Source organism: Sturnus vulgaris, chromosome Z (assembly GCF_052056855.1).
Source record: "Sturnus vulgaris isolate bStuVul1 chromosome Z, bStuVul1.hap1, whole genome shotgun sequence".
Classification (NCBI taxonomy): domain Eukaryota; kingdom Metazoa; phylum Chordata; class Aves; order Passeriformes; family Sturnidae; genus Sturnus; species Sturnus vulgaris.
The window spans coordinates 65,435,772-65,463,599 of NC_142283.1; the positions used below are offsets into that span (position 1 = coordinate 65,435,772).

General features: G+C 35.2%; 1 protein-coding gene across 6 annotated transcripts in view; it reads left to right on the plus strand.

The window, feature by feature from the left end:
* ARL15 (ARF like GTPase 15) overlaps window positions 1-27,828 on the plus strand; it is a 227,468-nt gene that overhangs the window by 100,925 nt on the left and 98,715 nt on the right. Inside the window, exon 8 of one of the 6 annotated variants that reach the window (XM_088157353.1) lies at window positions 2,753-9,142. The exons of the other annotated variants lie outside the window; for them this stretch is intronic. Coding sequence (XP_088013479.1) covers window positions 2,753-2,755 — 3 coding nt within the window. The 3' untranslated portion in view covers window positions 2,756-9,142. Of the gene's footprint in view, window positions 1-2,752; window positions 9,143-27,828 lie in introns of those variants that run through there. 6 annotated transcript variants of the gene reach the window in all.

Here is a 27,828-nt window from a genome sequence, read left to right on the forward strand (position 1 = left end):
CACAAAAGTACTTTTGATTATTGAAACCGGTTTTCATTAGTCAGATTTCTCTTACAGGCTTAAAATATTGCAGGAGAGTAATGGTGATAAAAGTGTTTCAAAGTGCTTTAAAAGGAAACAGGCATAACTGTGATTGTCAACTTGTTAATTTTTATTTTGGGATGTCTGCTACTTTGTGTATGAGTATCAGAAGCTGGATATTGCATTCTTGTGAGTTGAACCAGTGTGCAAAGAGAGCTACTTTTCTCCCAGGCCAGAGCAGCAGTTAGGAGCTGCATGTGTTGGAAGTTGTCCTAAACCACTATATTTTAGGAGCAGGCTATTCTGGATGCTCGTCTGATTCTGTTCAGGACTCTTGGAAGCCATGTAGGACTGGCCAAAGGAAGAACCAAATTGAACTAGTTTTTCCAGTTCACTGGTGAAGCAGCTACTTGTTTGGCAGTGTGTTGACTTTCGGATGGTTCTGTTTTTGTATTTAAAGCTCTTTTGAAGATTGTAAGTGCATTAGATGATAAGTGTAGGTCCACTCCATTTGAACTATTCTGTTCTAAGACCATATGTGAAGACATTCATAGAGTATAACCTGTTGGTGAGTTTTTCTTCAGTTATCCAAAAATTGAGGTAACTAATACATTTCTTTCATATATTCAAATTGGCGAGCACTAGTAACAGAAAAAATCACTGAAGATCTGTTCTAAATTCCCATTTAAAAAAATGCTAGAACTGTTTAATATAGACTTACTAGTTTACAGTAAATCAACTTATTCTCGTTCTATTTTAAGATTATACTGTTGTTTTAAATATAGTTGTCAGGAAAAGAATAGTGTGGAAAGCTGGTGCTGATCACAAGAGCTGGGGTTTTTTTCTTGTATACAAGATCTTACTTTAAAGTTGAATTGATGGGAGTGTGAAACTCCATAGGGCAGTCATTTTGATTTTCCTTTTTTTCATTGCTAGACCAAGATTTATAAAAAATCTTTAAAATGCAAACAATATTTTCAAAAGTGAGTGTGAAAGGTTTGTTGCATATTTACATAGATTGTGATGTTATTTATCTATTTGAGAATATATGGATTTTTAATCACTGAGAGTGTTTAATTGGGATTTCTGCTAGCAGAATAGTGGAAGTTGACTCTCCTTATGAAAAAAGCCATCTTAGGGCTGTGAGGGCTGTTATCTATTACTCTGCCAATATCTTCTATGTTGTTTATGTCTAGAAATAATTTTGTATAAACAATGTCTAGAAATAATTATGTATAAACACATTAACAATGTCTTCTTGAAGCCTTAAATATCTTAAAGCTGAATAACCATTGTAGGAGAATGCTCAGGTTTGCCAGCAGCTGTGGAGGCTCTTACTGGTGGTGGGGATCTGGGCATGCTGCAAACTGGACTTTCTGGGCCTGCCAATGATCTAAGCTGGCTATGTATCATAGGCTCAATTTCAGGAAGTAATCACTTCTTTATATTACAATGTCTTTGTACTGTTTTTCCATAATTCATGCTGTTTGTGGTTTCTGCTAGTTAGGGGAAAATGGTTTCTCTTTGGAAACCGTTTCAGTGTATGAATTATAGATGTCATTACTAGCAATCTGAAAAACTTCATTGAACAGTGACACCTAAAGAGATTTAGATTCAGAGAGTATGCAGTATCTTAGCTAACAGTTTTGAGCAAATGTTTTCTCCAGGAGCAGGTACTGCAAAAGTTTAGCCTACAACCAAGAGTGAAAATGAAAGCTTTCTCTGCAGTCTGTCCCATCCTCACCCTGGTCAAGACTCTCAAATCTGAGTTTTCAAAGACCAGCTGTTGCAAATCTGTGTGCTTTGTGACAGAGACATCCAGAGCAAAGTTAAATCGGGGACAGATTTTTGGTTCCTCAAGGAACTGTTTCTGAGATGATTTATCTTCAGATTACTGCAGTAAATAGCCAAAATATAGATTCCTACCCTGTTTTTGAGATCATAGTGACCTTAGTGACCTTAATATTTGCAATCCCCTCACTGCAAATACTTCTTTTCGTCCAAGGTGTATCCCCTGATATTTGAAGATTGTTTTGGAGCTGGACTCTGCTATTTTGAGTATTGGCTGCTCCCTTCACAACTGTGGCCTTTGAGGGAACAGAAGAGCTATTTGTCAGACTTCAGTTATGAACACATTTGCAGGAGAAGAGAATATTATTAAACTGGTGTTTAGACAATATTAGTTTTGTCCCATTTAGAACAATGCAGAACTAACTCCTATTTGCATTTCTCCTAAGAACTTCCATTCTGATTAAAAATTTCTTCATACCTATTAGGAAAACTTTTTAGATATAAAAAGGATCCTATAATAAAAATAATATATAAAAAATGCAATATAAAAAGATAAGCAATATAAATAAATGTGAACAGCAAGGAATTTCATATAGTTGCAAGACTGAATCCAAACAGTAACCACACCTTTTCTTCACATGAATTTGTGTTTCAATGCTCTTCCGTCTTCCAGGTATGACAGTCTGACGGTATGACCATGTGATGAACTGGTTTGGACCTAATATTACTAAACTACCATCCTTCCTCAAGGTCTTATTTTTAAATAAACTCAGATGAGAAGACAATTGGATAATTGTACAGGCACAAACAAGAGGTAGGAGGAAGGTGTAAAACTAGAACTGATGCAGAAAGTTGGAGGTGTGGAACTCTAATCCAGTGAGAGTTAGACACTCCTATCTACCATGTTACTTCTCATGTTTTTTTTCTTATCTCCCTACAGTGAATCACAGAAAGGAAGATTATACAGAAAATACTGGAAAATAGTTTTTTCCTCTTACTTAAAAATGAATGTTCTAGAGTAGGTGTTACTGGACTTGAGAGAGAGGTAGAAAAGAAGCATTTATTTTCACTATGTGCTTTGAAAATTTAGAGTCTTTGTTGACTTCCAAGCAAAGAAAGAAGAGAGAAAATATTACTCAAAGAGAAGGAGTTGGCTGTACTTGCAGAACTGAACACAATGACTGTAAAGACAGAGTATAGTCTCTATAAATAAAAAGTAAATTTATGAAAGTTTAAAGTGCTTTCAGATACAAACCTATATGCATATTTTAGTAAATGTTTTTCATAAATATTTGTATACTTACAAATGCTTATATGTATTCAGTAAAGACCGTTAGAAAAGAGCACAGCTTTTTATGAAACCTTTTTTGCTTGGTAAAAAGTTGATGTACTTTATTAGGGAATTAAATGAAATCCTGAGGCCTGTTGGATACAAATCTGACCACACAATCATTATGACCCTTTTGAGCCTCTGTCTGTGATATTGCCGTTCTGGGGAATTCTTGAATGCTCAAAAATTTAATTACTGTTAGTGACGTCTTACATGAACAAGAGAAGATGTATTTCCTTCAGAATTAATAACTATTACAAATGGAACACAATAGTGGCCATATAAATACTTTCCAAATACAACTCTACCATTTTAGCAAAAATGGTCTCAGGATCAGTTGAAAAAGAATGGAAAAGTATTTAGTAACGCATTGGATCAAGTTTGTGAAAACTCTTCTATTGTAAAAGTGATTTAGTATGTGTTTTTCTTTCAAACATCCATCTTATATGGATAGATGTGTGTGTATGTATCAGAATGAAATCTTGAGCTCAATAATACAAGCTCCTGCTTTTTAAAAGAAGAGGACTTATCCTTCTATTTTCTATTTTCCTCTTCAGTGCTAAAATAAGTTTGCTGGTTAAAAGCAAGTCAAATATGCTGTGAACCTTGTTCTTAGCAAGGAAAAGGTCATTTTTGTAATTGAACTACATAATTTATATTTGGTACTCAAAATAACAGAAGTAAGTTCAAAAAGAAGTGGTTTTCAAGTTGATTGTGATCACATAATCTTCATTCCATTAGAGTAGGTATGCAGTCTATGAAATTAATTTCTGGCCACAGTCCATTCTGCAGGAATTAGACACTCACACACATGGGAAATCATGGTGAGCATCTTTATTGGTCATGTCAGGGAAGTTCAGTAATAACCACAGCAGGAGAAAATCTATCCATTTTATATCTATATAAGTATTTCAAGTTGAATTTTAATTATGTGCCACAAAAGGAGAACATTTTCAGATGCATCAGTACTACCTGCACTGTGACACAGCATAGGTTATTATTGTCTGTAATTACTAATGCCCTGAAGACCTTGCTGGAAATATGTGTATGCAGAGTTTCTTAAAACCTGCATCAAATACAAGGTGCTCAGAACTCAGCCTAAGCATGGGAGGCTTTCTATTCCTTATCAAACTCAACATTTCTGAAAATGCTTGAGAAGAATTTCTCTTGAATATGAGCTGCAGCATGAGGGAAAGCAAACCTGAAAATTGATGCGTCATTGGCCCATCAGAGGCTGGTTCTTCTTTAGATGTTTGAGTGTAAAATTCCTATGAGCGAAAACAAACCATAAACCTCTGGAGATGGAAATGTTGGCATGTATGTAAGAATTGATGAAAAAATGATGTGTTCCTAAGTGACAGGATGGGAAAAGGATCATCTTTGCATCAGTGTTCTGGATGTTACTGAAACAATGCTGCAATTGTCAAAGGCCAGGTAGGAAACACTACTGTAAGGTGAGATTAAATTCCTTCCTATTTATTCTCGCTTTTGAACTCATTTTTTTTACCCTGGGACTCTTTCAAGCCAATATACTCCTGGAAAAATCTTGGGTGCTCTCTGGATGTTGTGGAAGACAAAAATCAAAGATTGTTGTGAGCTTGATTGCTGGACAAGACACTATGGTTTTTGCAAATGGAACGAACCAGAGAGAAGGAGTAACAGGAGGAAGGGAAGGGGACTGCTGACAAGTCTCATGTTCTACTTTCCCTGTTACTTCTGAAGACCTTTATTAGCAGTGAAGCAGAAGAGATGAGTAGAGAGTATTCTAGGGTTCAAACAAAACTGAAGAATGGAATAGAGTTCTGCAAATTCAAAAGTAGTGAAGGGCCCCACAGTTCAGGGATGAGGAGGATGCAATACTATGAATTTTTGCTTAAAGAAAATTGGACCCATTGAATGCCTTCTTCTATAGTGATATAGGCTGAGAAGAGTGTCCATTATTTCCTCAGAAACCACTTCTGTTCAGTGCATAATGACATTTGGCTCAAAAAGAGGAAGCCATTTTCCCATCCGCTTCTTGCAGTGATTCAGCAGCAGATGCAGACATGCTTCTGAAGAAACGTGAATTATCCACTCTAGCATCTGGGAACAATCGTCTTCATAAGACTAGAAGCAGGGTTTTGAATATAACGGCGTTATTCTAATGATGATTTGTTGATACTGCAGCATATCATTAGTCATGCTGGAATCTTTATAAGCATAAATGTTTTCTCAAAATAATTTAAATGTTTAGAAAATCTATTACAGCAGTCTGACATGAAACAGTAACTTCTGTTAGAATCTGAACAGCCTGAAATTTGAGTTCATCTAGAAAAGAACTTTGTGGAGGATCATACAAATTAACTAAATAACATATTAAAAAAGGGCAAATTTAAGCAATTTTTACTTGAAAATATGTTTATTATTCATATTTACACACATCATCCTTATATTTTTCCTACTGTTTTCAAAAACAGAATTAACAGTTTATTGAATAAATCCATAGCTGTGACTACATATTTTTCAATATCTTTACTTTTTCTGATCTTTTCTGTTATATTTAGTTGTTCAGATTCTGATTAGATGTGAAGTTGGAAGGGTCCAAAAGCCTGTGCTGTATTGATACTGTCTTAAAAGTAAGGACTCAGTATATTAATGTGTGGGCCTCTTTAAAGTTAATGCATGCTGGAGTTCCATTTCAAGTATTAATAGTCATCTATTGCCTATTAATAGAAGTGTGAGGCATCTAGCAAGCTGATTAAACAAAAATCAACAAAAAGCCCAACCTGCATTAGTCAATGAGCTTTGCTTAAAAGACTGTTCATTTCATCCACACATATCTACAGAGATGGATAATTGAGATTACTGCATATATTGTTATATATTTGCTGCAATTGCATTATTTATTTAAAAATAACATATTCCCTCTTTCTTCCTGTCAATACAAGCTTATTCTGTAAATTGTTTTTCAGTATTTTTTTGTAATGTGCTATTGTAGCATTTACAGTATCGTTTTTTATGTTACTCTGGTAATAAATGCTAGGAAATTGTTTACTACATTATATGACTCATTTAAGTACGTTAAGGATTTCTTTCCTTTGATTCCCTATAGCTTTGTTCTGTTGCAGTAATGCTTTTATAGCAGACCGTGTATTAACTACAAATCTACTACAGATATTCTGTTCCAATTTGTTTACCTTTGTTCCTTGTTGTTAATTATGTCTTTACTCATGGCTGAGGATAAAGGGAGTAAGAAAGTGAAAGTTGAGTCACTCTAGGGCAGGAGAAGAAATCTTTTCAGAGCTGTAAACAAAAAGATGCTCTGTCACCAATATTGCAGGAAACAATCAGGTCCCTTTAGCTGCATCAGCGTCTTCATTAGTGGCACAGTATATATTTGTTGTTTTAGAAATACATAACTCATTATCAATAAGCATTATTAGTGCATGTGATATCTGTAATCTGTGTATGCACAGAACCTTATTAAACAGTCGTACTCTTCATTGAGTAATTTGATCTGTGAATCAAAATGTATTACTTAAAATTTTTACTATATTTAAAATATTTGTTTAATTCGGTTTGGTTTTTTTGTTTGGGTTTTTTTTTTTTTTTTTTTGTGGTTGTTACTAAAAAATTGCCCTATGTACTTAAAAGATGAACAGAGGCTACAGAAATGGTACTGCACATTCTTGAAGTATTGCATGTGTCTGCACATCTGTCATGTACCAGAAGAGTTCAGACTGTGTAGTTTTGCTTGACTACCTTTTTTTGTGGTCATGCTACCTGTGTCATTTCTCATGAAGTTCAGAACATATGATTTGTTTAAATTGAAGTCATAATTGGACAAAAAATTTTGTTGACTCATTTTGGAATAGCTAAGTATTTATGTGATGGAGAGAAAAAACTCTATTATATTCCATTATTATTCCTCTTGCTAATTTTCTTAAAATAAGTTTGAGTTTTATTGAAACCTCAATCTTAACACTTTAAAAATACTCTTATAAAATCTTCTGAAAAACAAGAAAAACATTTTAAGGCTGAAATGAACTGTTGTTAAAGGAGGGGGAAAGCTTAGTATTTTTCTATTCTGATTTATTATACAGAAGGCTGTTTTTTTACAAAAAAAGAGCTTTTTTTTCTTCTTTTTTTCCTTTTTTTCTTTTCCTTTTTTTTTTCTTTTTCTTTTTTTTTTTTTTTCTTTTTTTTTTCTTTTTTTCCCTCCACTATTCTCAGTCTCTTTTGATCATTGATCTGGGTGACCCCACGCTCAGGGGTTTTTTCTTCATTTGACATGGACAGATTTTTGAAGTATAGCTCTCCTTTGGGAACCTCGGGCAGTTCCACTTGACTAACCTGTGATCTAATGAGCAGTAATGCAGGGTTACAGTGACCATTTTGTTTGCTTTGAGGGAGGATGGCTAGACAGAGAGTGGGAGAGAGGCGGTGTCTGCTGAGAAAAAAGATGCAGGGTGATCGAACAGTGTGAAAAAGACTTGTTAGCCCACATTAGTGTGCCTGATTTACTTCACAACAGGTCAGGAAAGGCCAAAGGCAGGGTTGTCATTAAATTGCAAAGTTGAAAATCCTGGTATTCAAAAGCATTCAAATTTCTGAAAGTTGTAAATTAGAAAGTTTGTGGTTCATGTTGAATTTGGCAGAAAGATATATAGAAGTACCAGCTTCTATAAAACATGAATGGTACATTATAAAATCATGCTGTAAATAAAAAGAAAATCAGCTTTTTAAAGTACTTTCATGGTTGACTGTTTTACAATGAGACTGGGTGCGAAAGAAAGGCCAAACACTAACAAGGTCGTTGCACTTTCTTTATGAGCCCTGGGGACCCCTTAATTATGTGCCCGTGCTGCTTATTTTGAGATCTGTAGAGTGTATGTGCACACGTGTTTGTATAATATATAATTTTTATTTGTATTTAATTAATCCATACACATATGTATATACACACATGCATATGTGTATAAAAATAACATTTTAGGTCTGCTTGCCCAAGAATGTAGATTTTTAATCTTCTTCAGCATGTTATGATATTTTTGCCCTCATATCCTTAATTGTTTCTTTTGGAGTGAATATTAATCTTCATGCCTTCGGTCTTGAAATAAGCATAGATTTATCTTAAATTTACATTTACAAATGAAGACACACACAAAAATTGTCTTTATGTACTAAGAAGTTATTTCTCCTAATAGTAAAGCTTGCTTCTGAACACTTGAATTGGACTTGACAGCCTTCTGCTTTGCAATTGCAAAAACAAAATGTTGAAGCTACCTATTCCTGAAATTACATTTGCTGTTCTGTTTCATTCACTTATTTGGCAGTGGCCTGAATTTCCATGAGTTGAAGAGTACAAGCAGTGGCATTGATAGCCTTTAACTCATAGCAAAGTCTTGTTATTGCTATTTCTGATCTGGCTGGATTTACTGAAAATCAAAGTGCAGCCTTTTAGCTGTATTATCATTACGCATTTTAGCAGTAGGTAGTAAAACAAATGGGTGGTCTTAGGGATAAGTTACTTTTTCTGTCTGCTACCAGAAGTTTCACTAATTGATTCTTACTCCTGTTGGCTGTCAAAAGTCAGGTTTTCACTATTGCCATACAACTGTGTTAACTTTTAGATTGTACTGCACAGACAGAGGTGGTTGTCTTGATCCCTGTGTCTTGTTGCAATTAGAAATACATGAATTAAACAGCTGAGAAGACCTGACCCATAATTAAGACTATATTTCTTACCTGACTTCATGGGTTATGTTCCCACTGATCATTCAAATATTTTCACTGACATTTAAGGGAGTGTTTCTTCTTTGTTGAAGGAAGACAACGGGATGTCAGGCTTCAGTGTTCACATTGAACATTAACTTTTGGTTTTAACTTGTATTAGATTATGTGTTAATATATGGTGCCAGATTATTTTTGGTTGATCTTGGTCATCTTTTGTTTACAGTGAAAATATGGTATAGTTTTACCTCCTGATAACCTGAGGTTTAAGTAACAGTTGAATGTGGGTAACAAAATATATTTTTTTATATTCAGTGCTGCATTTTTCAAATAATTTCACAGTATGTCAGTCCTGTTTTTAACACATTGTAAAATTCACTTAGTAGTAGTATTTGAAATAGGATTAGTTTATTTTGAAACAGCATGATGTTCAAAGTGGCTTAGTTGTTACTATACCCAAAGACTAGTCTCAAAAAAATTTGCCGTGGTATGTATGCTTCCATTTTCTTGATTATTTTAACTGATACTTAGTAGTAGCAACTTGATGGAGATATATTCTAGGAAACTCTGCATTGAGCTAGCTTTCTCTGTAGCTTTAGGTCATGTTAGACAATGGAAACTTATTAGGGCATAAAATGATGGGAAAATGTTTAACAAATCAGAATACTGAATCAAGGCATATTTTAAGCTTTATGAGTATTCTCTTTCCATTTGCTTTCTCCATTCCCTAAATAATGTTGTCTTTGCAGTCTCTATGAACTCTTTATTAGCTCTTCTATTTGATTTAATTATTCAGTTACTCAGTGTGTCTGAATTAAGTCATCTCCGCCAATCTGCTTATTACAAAGCATTTGGTCAGTGAGAAGAGACTAATGTCATCTTGCTGGACTTATTTTTGTGGGGGTGTGTTTAGGAATCAAGACACTGGAGCAGTATTTCTAAATTGGCTTATAAAAAAAAAGTCTGTCCAAGAGTATACTATTGATACTGCCAGTCACAGGCTCTGTAAGAGTAAATATTACTTACTCATCTGAAGAAACAGGGAAATTTTCATAGCTTTCCTTAAGATGTGAGTAGCTTTTGCGGGTTTCTACTTGGAAATGCTTTATGTAACACAAAAAGTTTGCTGCAGCATAAATTGTTTTCACATAAACTTGCCAGGTATTATATGAAATGACTAAGTTCTTTTTTTTTTTATGGTAATATTGTTGCTTGTTTCAGGAAGACAGCTAACAAAAGAAGAGGGAATATAGCCAAATGCAGACTTTTGGAAATTTTTTTCCCCAGTTCATAGTTGCATTTTTAGAAAGCATTTCTTTTAAGACAGCCATTCTTTTAACTTTTGATATAGGCGCTAGAATGCAACATGAGAAGTTTTTCCGTTTTATCTTAATGTTGTGTTATAAAACTTCCAGCAAAACCTTCCTGCAGGTTAAGCTACAGTTCCCATGGGTTATCCACTGTAAAATCCTTAATAGTGTGAAGTAGTTATTATTTAATCCTCATCATGGGTAGGGTGCAAACACTAAGTTTAGCAAAACAGAAAAAGTAAGATATAAAAGTAGTTGCAGGTGTTCGTTTTCTAAAGAAAGTGGGTGTGCCTTACATTTCTCTGAAGACAGTATTTGCATCTCAGGGCTATGTTTGAGAGGTATAACTCTCAAACTGTTCTAAGCTGGGAATGCAGTAGCTAATATGTTGCATAAAAGTGAAATGTTATGTTCTGCCAATGGACTCTGACAATTCAATTTTTAGTACCTGTAAAATGGGCTTAAAATGTTCCCCAGATGTATTTGGCTACCTCTCCTTTTGGAAGTCGTTTCTTCTGTGCAAGAGGAAAAAAGTTTGCTTAACTAAGAAAACAAATTCAATAATGCCACCCTTTCCCTGCATAAATAAAAAGGTGGGGGTGGTAATACTATGTCTGGGAAAGGAAGCAAAAATGCATGCTTGGATATCTATTGCTGGCTGTTGTAGAGAGTGCGCTTGCCAGCAGTTTCTGGCAAGCTTATTGCCTCCAAACGCTCTCCAAACTTGCCAGACATTTAAAAAGTCTTTTGCCTGTTAGTCACCTTTCACTTACTTGTAGCATTAGAAGAAATGTTTATTGACTGAAGAACTGCCTGTTTTGAAATCAGGAACATTGAATTAAGTTTTTTGTTTTGTTACATGTTGGTTTGTTGATATTTACTTGACATCAGGGTTTAGTTAGGAATATACTTGCAGGCTGTTAGTAACCAAATTGTGTCAAAGCTCAAAGGGTCTGCACTTGTGGGTAGTAAAGCTCAGGCTTTACTGTTTGGCTGATTTTTTTTGTGCATGTAAAAGGCATCAGATCATCAATCCCTGACCCATGTGCAGAGGGATGGAAGCTGTAGAAGTGGACTGCATTCAAACGATGGCAAAGCATTTTCTCCACTTCTGGTAGAACCTAACTGAGAGGGAATTTAAAAATCTCCTGTCTGGCAGTAGAGCATGCAGGGACTCTTTGTGTTAGTTTGGTTCAGTCGTGGTCTGGTGTTTAAATCCTCTTCTGTGTAATATTGATCAGGATGTGCATGGGTCTGAATCTCCCTAAGGCATTTGAGGACAAAACAAGTAGCATATGTATCTGAGCCCTAAAACAGAGACCATTCTGACAGAGAGGGGTTGGAGGGAGGAATCAGATACAAGGAAAGAGGAGAAACTTGACTATTGTCCTAGGTAGAAGCATGCCAGAAGGGAGACTAGAAATCTAGCTTATTGGATACAAAATATTTTGCAAAACTGCCCTTCTCAAGGAGGTTCAGATTCATAATTGTGGTTCATAGTTGTAAAATCTGATTTAAAGAGAGACCTCAGTTATAATACCTATATATATACCTATACCGGAGATGACTGGAGTTACACTACACCTTCCTTCAGGATTTTTAGATGGGAGGATGTCTGGGTCTTTTTCATGCATCTTCTCCCTTTACCTACATGTTTAACTGAAGTAATAGTGCAGTATTGGCGCATGTCAGTCTTTTAATGGAATTGCTTGTCATCTCTGAGATATGGAAGCAGTCTGCCATTAATTTTATAGTAATTTAAGCATTGGTATACTTGTTAGATACAACCACAAAGCTAATGGCCTTTTAATTATTAGTGATTCCAATGAGAGTTTGTATCTTAAGCAGGAAGTAAGAGCTTAATGCAAAAGTTCGGACAAATAAAAGAAAACAAGACTACTAGCACTGACTGGTGTTACCATTCTAATAATTGAATACTTCTAATTTTCTGCATTTTGACAGGGTTGTTATTCAGGCTGCTTCACAGTGCTTTTATATGCATAGAACCTGATGTACACAAATTAAAGAAACGTGGTGTCAGTCATAAGAACTGTGGTCACAGAGAGTCCTACACATATGTTGCTGTTGTGGTCACAGTATTGTTTTCTCTCACTGTAGGAGTAATGCAAATAATTTAAACAATAAACAAGTATGACGGTCTTGTGGTCCTGTCTTTGCAATCATTTCAACTTATGTTTTCTGAAAAGCACGATTTCAAGCATTCTGAGAACTTGCAACAGCTAACTGGGAGTGATTGAGAATACAGTGTGTATTGCCAGGTTATTGTGATCGGGCAATGAAAGAAGAGTTGACTTGTCTGCTCAGAATTATCTGCCAGACACTCACAGTGTTAGACTAAAATATATCAAATGCTGGAAAAATCTGCCGAAACTTATTAGGTTATTTTCATGCATCTGAAAAATTATTTTTTAAAATTAAAATGGCATTTAATTTTGAATTTGTGTTCAAAATACAGCTTCTAGTGTACTTATATAACTATATAATCACTTTATAACCTGCTGGAGAGCAAGAGCTGCAAATTAATTGAAAGAGGTAGTGATGTTCTCTGACACTTCAACATTGTCATTCAAAACCTTTCTTGATGCTTTGAAAAAGATTTTTATTTCTTTGATATCAATTTGTATTCTCTTTTATTGTAAGAATTGGAAATAAATATAGCACTTGCAAGTTCTGAAATAACATTCTTGTGTTTCCTGAGACATAGAAAATATAGAGCATCTTCTAATTAATCTAAGTCAAAGGCCATAATTCTCCTTACCTTAGAGATTTAAAATTTCCTGTTACTATTTAGATTATTTCAGTTGTTTCCATTTCTTTTGTTTGATTTTTTGTTCTTAATAGAGTATTGATTCATCTTGTGTGCAAAAAGAAATTGTTTCTATTTGGAAGTGTTTCAGAATTCCTAAGTCAGAGTCTCGGGGCAATTATTCAGACTGTTAGTATGAATATACAGAATGCAATTTGTAAGAGATAACAACTCTTTAATTTTTATTAATATGCAAAAAGTAGTGTCAGCTAGTTTGTTCACTGGAGTTGTTTCCAAGTTTTGATAAAATTCTGAATTTTTCTACCCATGAAAAGAAGTTGTAAATTTGAATCGCAGGTCTCTTCTAGGGAGCTTAAATGTTCCTTTATCAGGTACTTGGTCCTTAATTTAAACCAGTGATGCATTTCAGAAGTTTTGTTAAAGACTGCAAAAAATATTGCTACTTGAAATTTGTGGCAACCTTGTACCTATTACAGGAATTTTCTATTTGAGCTCCACAAAAGACTCAACAAGAAACTGATGTAGTTCTACTGAAATGTGGAAAAAATCTGCCAGAAATCCTGCAAAACACCACAGGATTCCACAAATATAGCATTTTTCAGCTGACTGCACTCTGGACAACTACCCTCTCTCTATAACAGTGATAGGACTCATCAGAACCATCAGTCTAACAATCTCTATCACAGTTGTCTCTCATGCATCTTCAGACTTCGTTAGATGGATGCTTTGTGCAGTGTTCAGAAATAGTGAAATGTTTTCTTAATTGCAGCTTTTTTTGCTGGGACAGATGTGATTATTCATTACCAGGATGTTTATAACTATCTTACTCAAAACCACTCTGAAAATCTAAATTTCTGCCTATAAGAGGAAAACTGAAGTCTGTTCTTGTTGAGCAAATGTTTATTTCTTGGCTATTGAAAGATTTTAAAAAAGAGTTTGGTTCTGTCACCTTATTATTTAAAACCTCTCTGATTTTAGTTTGGATTGCTAGATATCATAGAATGGCCTGGTTTGGAAGGGACCATAAAGATCACCAGTTCCAACACCCCTGATGTGGGCAGGTGTGCCAAACACTAGCCCAGGTTGCTCAGGGCACCATCCAGCCTGGCCTTATCTACCCATTTAGTGGAATATATTTGCTGTTCCTGCAAAGGAGGAATTATGGCTATCATCACCATAAGCTTTCTGGTCATGAGCTTTCAGGCACTGAGGAAAATTTCCAAAATTAAACTTTATCATCATAGTTTTCTATTGCAAGGATGGATCAATACAACCCTTCTAATCACTCAATTTTACTTTTTTAAATTGTGTGTTTGGTAGTAGCTCCTGAAAGATTTTCCTGTACTATGGCACTATATTTTAGGGCTCTATCAGCTTTTTGTTATTTCGTAACACTACGAAAATATTATTTACAGATACTATCCAAAGTTTTGCTTTAGAAGGGCCAATCACATGTCTCTTGTAGTCTGTTTCTGAGGCTGGCAGGCTATTGTTAGAAAATACAAGAGGGGGTTTTTTTGTCATGCAGTAGTAAGCTCCTGCTTGTCTTTGCAGACCCGAGGTTTTCATCTTAAGTTTAAGAGGCAAATAACAAGGGAGAAGAGATGAAGAGGAGAAAAGCAAACTAGAGGCCTAGAAAATTCCTTTTCTTTCTTTTTTTCCCCCATGAAACTACTTCTGCAGAAAAAAAAAATATTGACAGACAGGGTGTGCCAGCTAATGTCACCAAGCATTGAGTGGAAAGAAGAATACTAAAGAGCAGAAAATTAGAGCTGTGCTTGCCTGTTCACCTCCCCAAAAGAATTGAAATTGTCAGCGTTTGGGACTCCTTGTCAGAGCTGAGATTCTCACCTGTCTCGTGCTCTGCAAATCTGCTCCGGTGACCATCATCCCTCAGAAATGTGTATTTGAGAGCAATTAGAATTTTACCAAAGAATACTGAAAAAAAATAAGTACATGTATGTCATGTAGTTTCTGAATTCTTTAAAGATAAAAACAAAGGCCACCACAGAAGCAAATTAAAGCCCCTGGGAGCTGACATGGTTATTGAAAGCTTTAACAGAGCTGCCCTGCCATAGAAACCTGCTTTCCTATTGTCATTCATTTTGGTCTCTGAAAAGAAATTTATGATCAAAGTTTTGTTTGAGCACAATGTAAGCACTCAGATTAGATTTTGGCAAAGTTAGTCAGGGATTTAGATATTTTATTTTATTTTTTCTTTTTTTGGCACTTGTCTTCTAGTGAGAAAAATGTTTTGCCCTTAAAATGTTTTGCCCTTAAAACAAGAGAGTATCTGTTTACAATATTTTCTTGAATTATATTAGATCTCTGTTTCTTGTTTTATATCGCCTACTACTGTTTCATGATGACTCCAATCTAGAGCATCTTTTCTGGGTATGTAAATGAAAATACATAAATGAAATAAAACCTGTGTATGCTTAAAATATTTTAATTCTTAAGTTGCTTCTATATTTAAAGCTTCCACCTTGAGGATTCTCCAGCAAATGCCCACTGTCCAATTTTTCAGTAGTTATTTGGAGAAAGAGGTTTTATTTTTAACAGAATACCATAATATAATGTTTCCTGAGCATAAGAATTAGTGGTCCATTAGTTGTTGGATAACTAATACAGTTTGCTTTAATCTGAGGAGGTCTTTTGAGGGAAAGAAATTAAGATGAGAATTAAGCACAGAAGGAGAAGTCATTACAATTACTAAGATGTATGAAATATAGGTTCATTTCTTGTATTTGCTGTTGTCTTGGTATGTAAGAGTTTGTGAGAGTAGGTTTTTTCTGGTCTGCAGCTTACGTCCATATAGAAGAGTCTTGTAAGTGCTCTAAATGATAATGAAGATCCGAAGTTTTGAATATCTTGGAAATTCAAGTACAAGAAGGAGCATTAATTTCTGTGAAAGATGAAGTTTCTTCTCTACAAAAATTTCTGTGAAAGATGAAGTTTCTTCTCTACAAAAATAGCTCTATAAGATCATGACAGTGAAATGAGTTATTCATATTGGTAAGAGGTAATTTAAAGCAAGGATCGAGAAAAATATGAATGTGTCCCTGAAAGTTCCCTTAACCTACAGTCACGCTGGTATAGGCTAAAATTATAGAAGTAGCTTTAGAAATGCTGTCTCATGATGTGATCAAAGCAACAAGCACAGTCAATCAATTTAAGTCTTGTGTCTTGAATGCCCATGGGAAGTAGGAGTATTAACTTAGTCCTGTATGTGAGGTTTGTAAAAAGAATGCACTAGAAACTAAACAGCGGATTTAGAAGTCTGCCTTTAAGATTGTGTTGAAAGAATGAAATTACAATAGAGGTTCCCCCTCTGCTGGTAGAGAGTTCAACATTCAAGACATTTCAGTGTGTCTAGACACAGGTAAATTCGGTTGAGTCTGAACATATGTATGCAAAGAAAGAGCCACTGTTACACAGTACAAACCACTGCTGATCTGCTGAAAGAATTTGAAAGTGCAGTATAGGACAACTGAAGTTATCAAGTTCCATGTCCATTTATTTTAGCTGGCATGTAAGTAATTCATGTCAAGTGCCCAATAGGGAGTGTAAACTATTGTGTTGTCAGTACCTAACCAGTGACTGTTCAGCTTGGTATTTATTCATTTCAGTACTGTTCAAGATTTTTGTCCTAGTAAACAAACCCTTTTCACTTATCCTTTTTAAGAGATTTTCAGTTTGATTTAATTAATCATCTGCTTAAAATATTGCCCTGTGCATGCTTGTCAGGAGAATTTCTCAACTCCTTCTGTGATGGGAAGTGTCTGTGCCAAATTTTGCATATTTACTTTGAGTACTTGTGAAGAAGAGTGAAAATTTTAGAGGTACTGGAGACAAGAGAAGTAGATTATGTATTATGAGAAGCAGGTGCTGTTATCCATTAGAAGGTGAACTAGCAGGAAAGTACAAATGAAAAGACAAACAAAAATCCATCTAAGTGAAATTCTCAAAGACCTGGGTGAATTCATGCTGCCTGGTATGTTTGTCCCAAGGCTGGTATGAAATCTGTTGTCCCAGTAACCCTAACAATGCAATACCTTTTCCTCTACCTCAGGAAGAATTTCTTATCAGGAAGGTAGATAATTCTACTGTTTCTACTGATTTCTTCCAGTTTCTCTTTCTTATGTTTGGCTAGGTTAAAACTCACTCAGAGCTGCAGATATGGTGTTCAGTAAGGTGGTGAATCAGTTAATTTTTAAAATTTTTAAATATTGTGGCTACTTGTTTTCCTCTGTGTCTGTGTGAAAAAAAATGTTACTACTTTTCTTGAAAATATGCCAAGTTTTCAGGTTTTCAAATATATAATGAGATTTTTATATTTTGGTATAGCGAATACTAATACAACTTTGAATAGGTATTTGGAATAAATGTTATGCTCTGTCTCAAATAATTTCAATTTCTTGTGAATGTAATTAAGGCTCTATTACAACTGTTTATCAGAACTTTTCTATTTTCCATCTATTCATATATTAATATGAATACAAAAGTTAAACTTATTTATGTGGGCTTAATGTTGTCTCTCCATACATCTCCATACATCATCTCCATACATCTAGTGTGAGACAGAATGAGGTTTAATTCCCTTCAGAGATGGAAATCATAAGAGGACTATGGATGAGTCTTCTGATCATTGAGCTAAACCTGAGTGGAATTTCTTATACCAAAGTAACAGCACCATCAGGCTAAGGGGTGTTCACCTTCTTTTAAGAAATGAGTAGTCTTGAAATTCTTACAACATGTTTTTGTGGCTTTTCTTTTACATTAAAAATGATAGACAGTGGAAATACTTCTTTCCCTTCTCCCTTTTTTTTAGTATAAGCTGAATGATTTAATGTGTAAGAAAGCAACTAAGCGTTTTGCCACAAAATTTGATTTTGATTTTTATATTTTTAAGATACTTATGGATTTATAACGGATTTATATGGATTTATTTATTTTTATTTTGATCATTCTTTCTGTTCTTTTGGGAAAAAATTACTCTAGCTTTTTGATAATTTTTTATATGGAACTATTGTTTTCTGTATCATATGTTAATCCATATCAATTGTACTTTCCTTTTTCAGTTACAGTTAGATTTGAATTAAGAATAGACATGACTTCTCAGCCTTCAGTTTTATGCTTGCCTTTCAGTATGGTGTAAGTTCTCCCTACTGCTAAATTACTTCGTTTTGAGCAGTATTGTTAGATATATTTTCTCATTAAGCTATCAAAAAAAATTGTCAGTTACTGTACAAACAAGGTCACAATTGAAACTTTTCTGATAGCTACATATTATTTCATTTTCTTGAAACTTAGCAAAATTTCATCTAAGTTTTGAGGCTAGGTATTCAGAACTTGACTATATACCCATTTTATATATTAAATGCTAATATGAACTGGTGAATAGCAAAGTTGATTTGAAAATCTGGCTACTCCTGTAAGCATGGTAAGTTAAAATTTTTCCCTGTTTATACAGCCTTTGGCAATTTAAGCAATGTGTTTTGTCACCTGTTTTGCTGTCTCGTGAAGAGCTGGAACTTTTATGAAGAAATAGAAAATATGACTTTGAATCCTTGATGTCTTTAAATAAATGCACATATTGATAGTGACAGATTGCTAAACTTGGCGTTAGACACTTAGTTGTGTTTCTTGCCAAAAGTAATCCAGATGTGCATAATTTATCCGCCTGCCATATGTGCACTGACATGTCTTTCTATAATCAACTGTCTGTTGAGTATTGTTAAACAGTTAAATGTTCTTTAACAATTATCTTTCTGAATAATGCTAATAACTCCTTTAAGGAGATAAGAAGCAGCAAGACCATAAAAACAGCTTTCTTAAACTGAAGAAGGCAACTTCAGTTTTTTATTATCCAAAAAAGCATGTAGTTTAAGGAGAAAACTGTTGGTAAAAGAAGCATATTTAAAGCCAGTCTTAGATGGTGTTATACAACTAAGGTGGATGCATATTTTACGTAATCTCATTATGATGGGACACATCTTTGTTGTGACTGTGTAAAGGAAGTTGCTATGGAATAATAACATTAATTAATAAGGATTTTTTTTGTATGAGGTGCTTGTTGAAAGGAGAAAATGAACTTGACAAGCAGTAACCAAACATGTCCTGGCATTACGTTCAGAAAGATTTGTAGGAGGACACTTGTGTCATTTGGAATATTTCATCATATCGTCGGAAGAAGCAACTCCCATTTTATGGCATGATTTGCAATGTATGTTTGTTCTTTGACTGTCTTCAGAAAGTTACTTATTGATTAGAAGTACATGACCCAAGTGGAAAAATTCCTATGTAAAAAGAGTTTCTGTCCAATGAGTTTACCCCAAAATTTTGAAATAACCCCCCTTTGCTTCCTATAAACTTATCCTTTCACCTCATTGAATAATGTTATCAGAATATTAGCATGGATAATCTCACATTCATCAATCTCTGAGTCATATCCCAGTGTTCACCTTGGAGGTATATAGGAAGGTATATGGTGGTCATGTAGAGCAAAATACACAGTGTCTCATGGTTCTGAGTTTTCCCTGAGGAGAAGGGTGTCTGGCGCTGTCTGATGTTCCTGTGCATACAGGTAAGTATTTATCCCTACAGTTATATAGATATCTATCTGTTGTACATAGGCCTGTCTTTGTAGCTATCTACTTTGGTTTTTTGAACTTCCCCCCCAGCAGTTGCATAATTTGTGGCATGATTAGCTGCTCTTCTTCATCATCCTGGGAGGTCTCAGTCATGACCTTTCCAACTGCTGATCTTTGTCATTAAGATGAGAATAGGTGTATATAAGCTGTTGAGAGCACCAACTGTGTGATTCTTATTTCCATAAGGTCATCCACATTTGAGCAGCTCATCTTGGTTTGTACTAGGAAGAAACAGAATGCTTACATAATGTCCTGAAATTGGGTTGTCATGCTAGATAAGGTAATGCAGCTATATAAGACCATGTTAGAAGGCATGTTTGCTAAAATGGTATGAAGACACTCCCTAGTTTGTAGAAACATGCTCCTTGTTTGTAAAGTTTGCTGTTTAAGATTTCAGCTTAACCATTTTAAACTAATTCACATGGTCTACATTGAAATACTGATTCAGTGCTCCGAGGTATTACACTGCTGAAGTTCTCAAAGATACAGGCTGTGGGGATATGGTATGGATGAGTACTGCTATGCAAATGCCAGCAGTAAGCAGGAAGGTTGGGAAGCCTCTTCAGCCAAGTTTGTTGGGTGTTGGTTAATATTTCAAAATGATCTGAGGTTGCTAGGGCCTTACATAAGTTGATCGTAGATTAACATTGATCCATTGCTGCTTGAAAACCTGTGCTCATTATACAGTGCTATAACTACTCTGTTAGAAACTGTCTTTTCAAAACAAACAAGTCAAACACCAAAATCAAAGCTGCGTGATGTGTTCTTAGCTGCTTCTGAGAACTGATCATCATATGGAGCTGTTTTCTAGAGAATGCAATTTGACCAATTTTTAAAGTTATGTAATATTTACTTGTCTGATGACAGTAGCATGCAAAATACAGGGAAGCACATTTGCTGAAGATATTATCATTGTTTCTTACAAAGGCACAGCATTTTGCACTTGAAAAATACTGTGGAATCTATGTATCCTATAGCAAACCAGCAGTTTTCACCTGAAAGAAAACCTAACCTATTTCAACAGTTATTCCTTGCAATGTAAACTTTCTTCAGAAGTGTAAATGATGTGTTTTGAAATTTATATACTTTGGGATTGAGAAACTATTGAAGCTTTATTCTCTCATTGTTTCTTGGTGTTTTGTCCTTTGTTATAATCCCTAGCAGATGATGTGAAATTCATGCACATATACACACACTCATTAAAAAAAATCAAAACAAAACCCAAAACCTCACACATTACCAAAAAAATTGTAATTTGCGATATTCCTTCAGGCAACATATTTCAGGGATTAATTCACTCCTTTATTAATGTGCATTTAGTGTAGTACTTTACCTCAGTTTTATAATTATTTACTAAAATATATTCTTTGTTATTTGATCACTTCAGATTGAAGAGAACCGCTTCTCTTCAAGAGAATTCCATATGAGAAAAGACGTGTTTTCTTTTCAGAAAATGCTACTGTGAATTCTCAGATATGTGTTGATGTTTGCACTTTATGAAATATTGTGATATTTTCCATTTTTTGTATCTTAGCTAGTTTTCTAAACCTCTGGGAATCCTTTAGCCTCCACAAGCCACAGACATATGTCTTATATGAAAAAATCTCTTCTGTTCTGATTAGTTGAGTCCTGAATATGACAGAGCTGTCATTGTTATGCAAAGAATTTTGCTTTGGAATCTTATTTAATTTTCTTTCTTAAGCTATTTCCGTCTTAATTCTGTGACCAGAAAGTCTTTTGGAAAAAAGCAGACTAATAAATGTTACTACAGTATTACCTTACATGACTATCTGAAAATTAATGATTGCGGCATTTTGAAATTCTTATCACTGATCATTTGGTTGGTATTGATGACACCCCGGCCACTTCTAATGTGACAGTTTTGTCAGTTTTGATGGTTTTGGGGAGTCTGGGGTGGAAAGGGGGTGTATGGAGGAGAGGAAAGATCATTCAAATTAATCTGGATGTGTGTGAGTGTTTACATATATCTTCCAAACAGTGCTGCAGTGAATATAATCTGGAATAGCGTATATCTGTGCACCATAGTTCTGTGGCCCAGCAGCATTTAATCACTTCAGTTTGTCCTCAGTTACATTTACCCAAAGACTAATTAAAGTACTAGAAAAGTGGTTTTGGCCCATGAAGAGCTAGCCTTACAACTACACTCTCTCATTACATTTCCATCTATCTGTCTTGCTAAAGTAGGCAAGACCCTGGATTGACTTTAGTTTGAAAGGTTAGTTGAAAAGATTAAAGGTGACTTGTAAATGGAAAATGGCAACTTTGCACTTTTGAATTCTAAACACATCTGGTCTAGTGTTCTTCTTGCTGAGTGGTAGGTCTGCCAAGACTTGTTGCAGACTTTGTAGAGCAGTAATAATAAACCTGTTCAGAGGTTTAAAAGAACTTGGCATGTTATATGACAGGTTCTTGAGTCGTTTGTCAGGAGCCAAGTGTACTGTAATAGACCCTTTAAAAATTGTTGGCTTACACGAAAACTAGAGATGTCTGCATTTTCTCTTTCTTTCCCCCCTTCCCCTGAACTACAAAAGGCAGATGAATTTATTAAAATGCTGCTTTAGTACATATTATTGAGCTGTGAAAGAGACCAATAGATAACCATTATTGTAAGTTTGCAGATGCAGTCTCATTTATGCCTGTAGGCAAGATACATTTATATACTTATGTTAGAGGAGCTTTAATCAGATAATCTGTTATTGCAAGCAGTTTAGATCGTGAAGTGAGTAGTTTTTCAACAGGCCTTTACAATGTATGTAGACTTTGCTGGTCCTGTTCTTCATCATGAGAAACATAAGACACAGTCAAGTGTAAGGAAAATAAGCAGTATACTTTTCACTCTTCCCTTCATAAAGTATATATAACTGCAGACATATACAATATTTCTAGAGGAATATACAGCCCATAAAATATTGCTCATTATATTACAGAGAAAACAACAGATGTTTAGGTAGCAACATTCTTCTAAAGAAGTAGGAAAATACCAGGAAAACTGAAATTTGTACAAATAACATCACATAAAGAATTTTGACCCTTTTTCCTAGAAGCAAAGGAGATTGAGATTATAATGGAGGCCTAAACCTGTAACATCTAGCATGAGTTTTCCTGTGTTGAAAAGATGTGTGCTTTTATGAAAAACTACTTGTCTTCCTGTACAAGTCTGTGCTGGTCTTCATTTCTGGTCTTTTTGCTAGTCTTATAGAACTTGCACTTTACACAAGAAAATCTGTGGTTTAGTATATGGAAACCTTAACCCCTTTGACGTCCTCTACTGCTATTCTGGAAAGGTTAAGCTTTTCTGAGAGCATCTTCACCTTATTCAAGATGAAGCAAGGAGTGAATGCCGCACATAGATGCTTTAAGTGGTTGGATGGAATTTTTCTCTGAGAAGAAATCCTATGTTCATGCTTCTTTGTTGCATACAGGTCAAGCATTTAACTGGTGGTTGAATTCCTGGTGCGGGAATGTGTAGTAGACCAAAAAACTTGGGACAGGATCACTTCAGTCTAACTGTGTCATTCATCTTGGTTTTAGTCTTCTTTCCTCTGTGTGAGGGAGAGGTCCCTAAAGAGGGGATAACTTGGAAGAAATCAGGGAAATCCCAGGCCTTATTTATCTCTCAGAATCAGTCTTTTTAAAATTGTATTTTATTTTTAATTTTATTTTTATTTTCAAAGTATTTATGTATTGTGCACAGTAGATTTAAGAGTCTTAATTTTCCCAATATTTTCAAATCCTATTGCTTTCAACATAGAGTATCTCATTAATAGAGCTAAGAAAGTTTTTTGCAAGTTTTTGTTGTTGTTTCAGTTGTTTGTGGAGGGATTTGGGTGTTAATTGGAGGTTAATTGTTGGGTTGATTGTGGTTTTCAATTCTTTTAAGACACTGAAACTCCACTAGTGACAGGAAAAATCACATTATCATGCTAGTTTTGACTGTTTGACATTATAGAATCCTGAAGAAAGCTACTTTCCAGCTTAATATAAACAAGGCGGCGAGAAAAGAAGATAGGAACTTTGGAAGAACAGGAGATTTTAGAGGATTAAGAGAAAATTTGAGGACTGATCACCTAATCAGCTCCTCCTAGATAATATAAAAGGGAAAACAGGAGTACTCCCAGCAAGAGTACTAATCGATAGTAATTGCAATTAAGACCAAACTATTCATATCTCTCCTCTCAGAGATTTCTAATGATTTGGTAATCTACAGTAATTATTTTTTTTTAATACAGGGAAAACAAAATTCCACTATCCGTTTTCCTTTTATCACCTAGAAGAATATTCATGAATATAAAAACTTACCAAAATACACAGGAAAATAAAGACCGGTTAACAGGCCTCTATTCTTCCATCTCTTTATCTCCCAAACCTCCCTTCTTCTCTCAGTAAAATGTAGGCTACTGTAAACTTTGAGCAAATTGAGCAAGATTTTGCAATCAGGCAGAAATGACAGATATGAACGGTGGAAGCTAAATTATGAGTTTGACTTGTGAATGTAATCTGATTCATTCAAGAAGTTTTTAGAATAAGGTTAAATATATCTTTCAGTATGAATTTTGATTGAATTTTAGTAGTATTAGCTTCTCTTCAAATCGCATGTCATGGAAATCTACTCTTCTAAGAAAGTTTTTCATGAACATACTTAAGGATTCTTAAAACGAAGCGAAATATACAGGGTTCAGGTTTTAGAAAATAATAGAGGGAAAAGTTTTTTGAAGGGATCAGTCAATTGCTTTTATTGCAGTTGTGCAGCTGCTTGGCTGCTCTTCTCCTCTCTGCCCAGTTCTGACATGGAGAAGAGAAATAGCATCTCTTTGGGTGTGAGAAGCATCTCTGCTTAGGTTCTTTTGGAAGGATAAAGATGGAACAGAATTGGACAGAAATTTTTGGGTACAGTGATCAAAGCCCAGCGTAAATGCTCTAAGGAACTATAGTTAATTTAATTGCTGTGTTACCTGAACTGGGGGTGGGGGGGTGGGGGGGTGGGTGGGCCACAAGAGCGGGGTTTGAGAAATAAATAATCCCCAAGCCCCAACTTTTGTTCATTATATAATCGTAGAATGTCCTGACTTGGAAGACACTCACAATAGTCATTGAAGTCTGGTTCCTGGCCCTGCACAGGACAGCCCCAAGAAACACTCCATGTGACTGAGAGCATTGTCTAAACATTTTTTGAACTCTGGCAGGCTTTGTGTTTTTAAAATAGTTTGTCTCTTGGCTCTGCTCTAGGAAGAATTCACAGAAAGGCTGATTAGATGCTGGAATGGGCTGCCTAGTGGGGTGATGGAGTCACTGTTCCTGGAAGTGTTTAAAGGAAAAACTGGACATGGCACTAGTTGATCTAGTTGACATAGTAGTGTTTGGTCATAGGTTGGACTCAATGATCTCCAACCTAATCCATTCTGTGATTCTGACTTTCATTTGGTTTTATATGTATGATGGAAAATAGACAGGACAAGGGATTTTTATGGTGAAGTTTCTGACATGGTTGTTCTTTCCCTGGGTTCCTATGTCCCTTCATTTCTCCTTAAGCCTTCCTAGCATACTCTAATCTCATTGATTTTTACTGTGTTTTCTTTATTTGCAGAAAGGGTATTTTGTGGTCCGTATCAATACCAAAGTAGTACAACTTTCCCAAGGAAAAATTCCGCTTAGGTTCTAGTCTCTTTTTTTCTGGTTGTCTCCCTTTTTTAGAACCTGCTACCTTGGTGGATTTTGTGGAGATGCAGTGTGCCAAGACTTGGTTAGCAAAGCAAAGTTGGAAATGTTCACATATAAGTGTTTCCCAAGGGTCTTGAAGTAATAAACGTACAGTCATGGTCAAGGTCGATCTTAATCTCAGGTCAACAGATAAAACTACTTTTAAAGATGTAGTTTCATCAGTTTTCCAAGTGGGAACATGGATTGTTATTACCTGCAGGGGAGAAGGAATTCACTTGACTGTCCTGGCTGGCTCCACAGAGTCTTCAGCTCCTGCCCTAGTTGAGAAGCTGATAGGCAGTTTAGAGCTCAGTAAAATATGTGTATTTGATCTTATTCTTTTCAGAAGCCGTTGATGTGCATTTATTGTAACTGGAGGCATCTCACCTTATGTGTAGCCTTCTGTTTGCTTTGGCTAGATCTCTTTGATCCCTTTCTCAATCTGAATCATTATCAATATTGTTTAATTTTTAATTTATATCTATATAAGAATACATAAAGCCGTATCAATATTTATCATTATTATTGAAATATGCATGTACATTAATATCAGCAGAAAAATATTCTTGAGTTTATTGTTATCTATTCATTAAAAACATACACGAGTGATTTTTGCACCCATGTCATATTGCATAATAGTTCTGTAAACTCAGCCTCATTACTTAAAGCAGTGGCTTTGTGGCATCTCAGTGGTTTCCTGATTTATGAGAATTTCACTGGGTCCCACTTATAAGAGAACTTGATATGGCATTTATTATGCAGAATACGAGCCAGCTTAATATCCATATGATGTAAAGCAAAGAAAATAAAAAGCACCCAGAAGTTCCCTGCAACAACCAGTTTTCAGTGTTCCACCAGAAAAAAAGCCAAGTTATCTTATAATATTTACGATCAAATAAGAAATAATGTGTAAAATCATCCAAAGATGACAAGCATGTCTGCGCAGTTTTCCAGCTGCAGGAGGACTATCAGCAGACCAGGTGTCGTGCTTGTACCACTGGGCTCAGGATGTCCTGGCACATTGCACACACACAGCACATACACACTGCAGGCACTCCTCTCTTGGTCTCAAGTCATGACTTGGCTATACATGGTTAAAGCACAGGCCAGCCTTTAAGATAGACTTTGGATACTTAAATAATGGTCATTGCAATGTACTAGTACAAAATATGTATAACCATTTAGGATTATATTTCTGTGCATATTCTAATGGAGCAAAATGAAAATCTTGGTTATTTAGGCATGTCTTGTCCCATCTGAAAGTTGGAGCCACTGTTTTAATTGATGCTGTTACTTGATACATACTGTGAAGAGACTTTTCTACTACTGGTCTCTGAGTCTGTAATTAATAGAGAACAGAAGGTTACACTGCATTCAAAGAAACAAATGTTTTGCAAAGCTCAGGACTGACAGATGAGTGTCTGTGCTGCCTCAGCAGTGCAGCCCAGCCATTTGTGAGGGGAAACTTCCATGGTCTGAATGCAGGGCTTAGGCTGTGTGTGCTATTGCTATCCAGCACAGCTTCAGGGAAAAGGTGCATTTTACAGAGAGATTGGAGGATGTCTGCAGTGTAAAAAAGTTTATTACTTTATTATTTACTTCTCCAGAATGTCTGCTGAAGTTAAAAATGTAGCTGTGTAGGAAGATTGATCCTTCATATTGGAATGTTAAAAGGACATTGATAGGTTGTGTTTTTTATTACTGTTTTTCTTGTGCTTTTTTGGAAGTTCTTGTTATAACTAAAAACTAGAGTAATTCCTATTTGTAAAAAGCTTTAACGTTACTTAGCTATTACTGGGTTTAGCAGCCTTGACAACAGAGGCATCCAAAATCTGGACATGCACATTTGGGAAAGAAAACAAGTGTTGTGTTACATTAATTGATCTAGTTTCCTGTCATGCAGCATCACTGCAAACATAGGTGCCTTGTGATGTGATGTGCAGCCTGCAGATAGCTAATTGACTCTGATCTCTGTTAATTAGTGCAATTAAATCTTATAATGAAGCTTTGAAGAGGTCATCTGAATTAGATGAAAGCTGAGGCTTTACTCAGTGTCAGAGCCTTGATGTTAATTATTGAATCCTGTGACCCAGCAGAAGGAAGACTTACTGATAATGTGGTCTTAATACAGGAATTTCTGTTGTAGTAGTATTTTAAAAATTGTGTGATTGCATCACTACCTCTGCTTCAGTATACCTGTACTTCACACATGATGTAAAATAATTAGACCAAAACCTGAGGGGGCCCCTGCATTATGCTTAAGATACAGTTTAAATTCTGAAATTAGCTATTCTAATATAAAGAAAAAATGAAATCTTAGAATAGTTTATTTATATTAAAATAACAGTTTTGGAACACAGAAATAAATGTTCTGTGACTGAAAAAGCCCTTGACTTTTTTTTTCTCTCTGAAATTGTAAATTAATCTCTAAAAATGTCACACTCTAGACTGTTCATATTTCTATTTCATCAGCCTAACCTTCTAGGTGTAGGGAGTAATACTTTG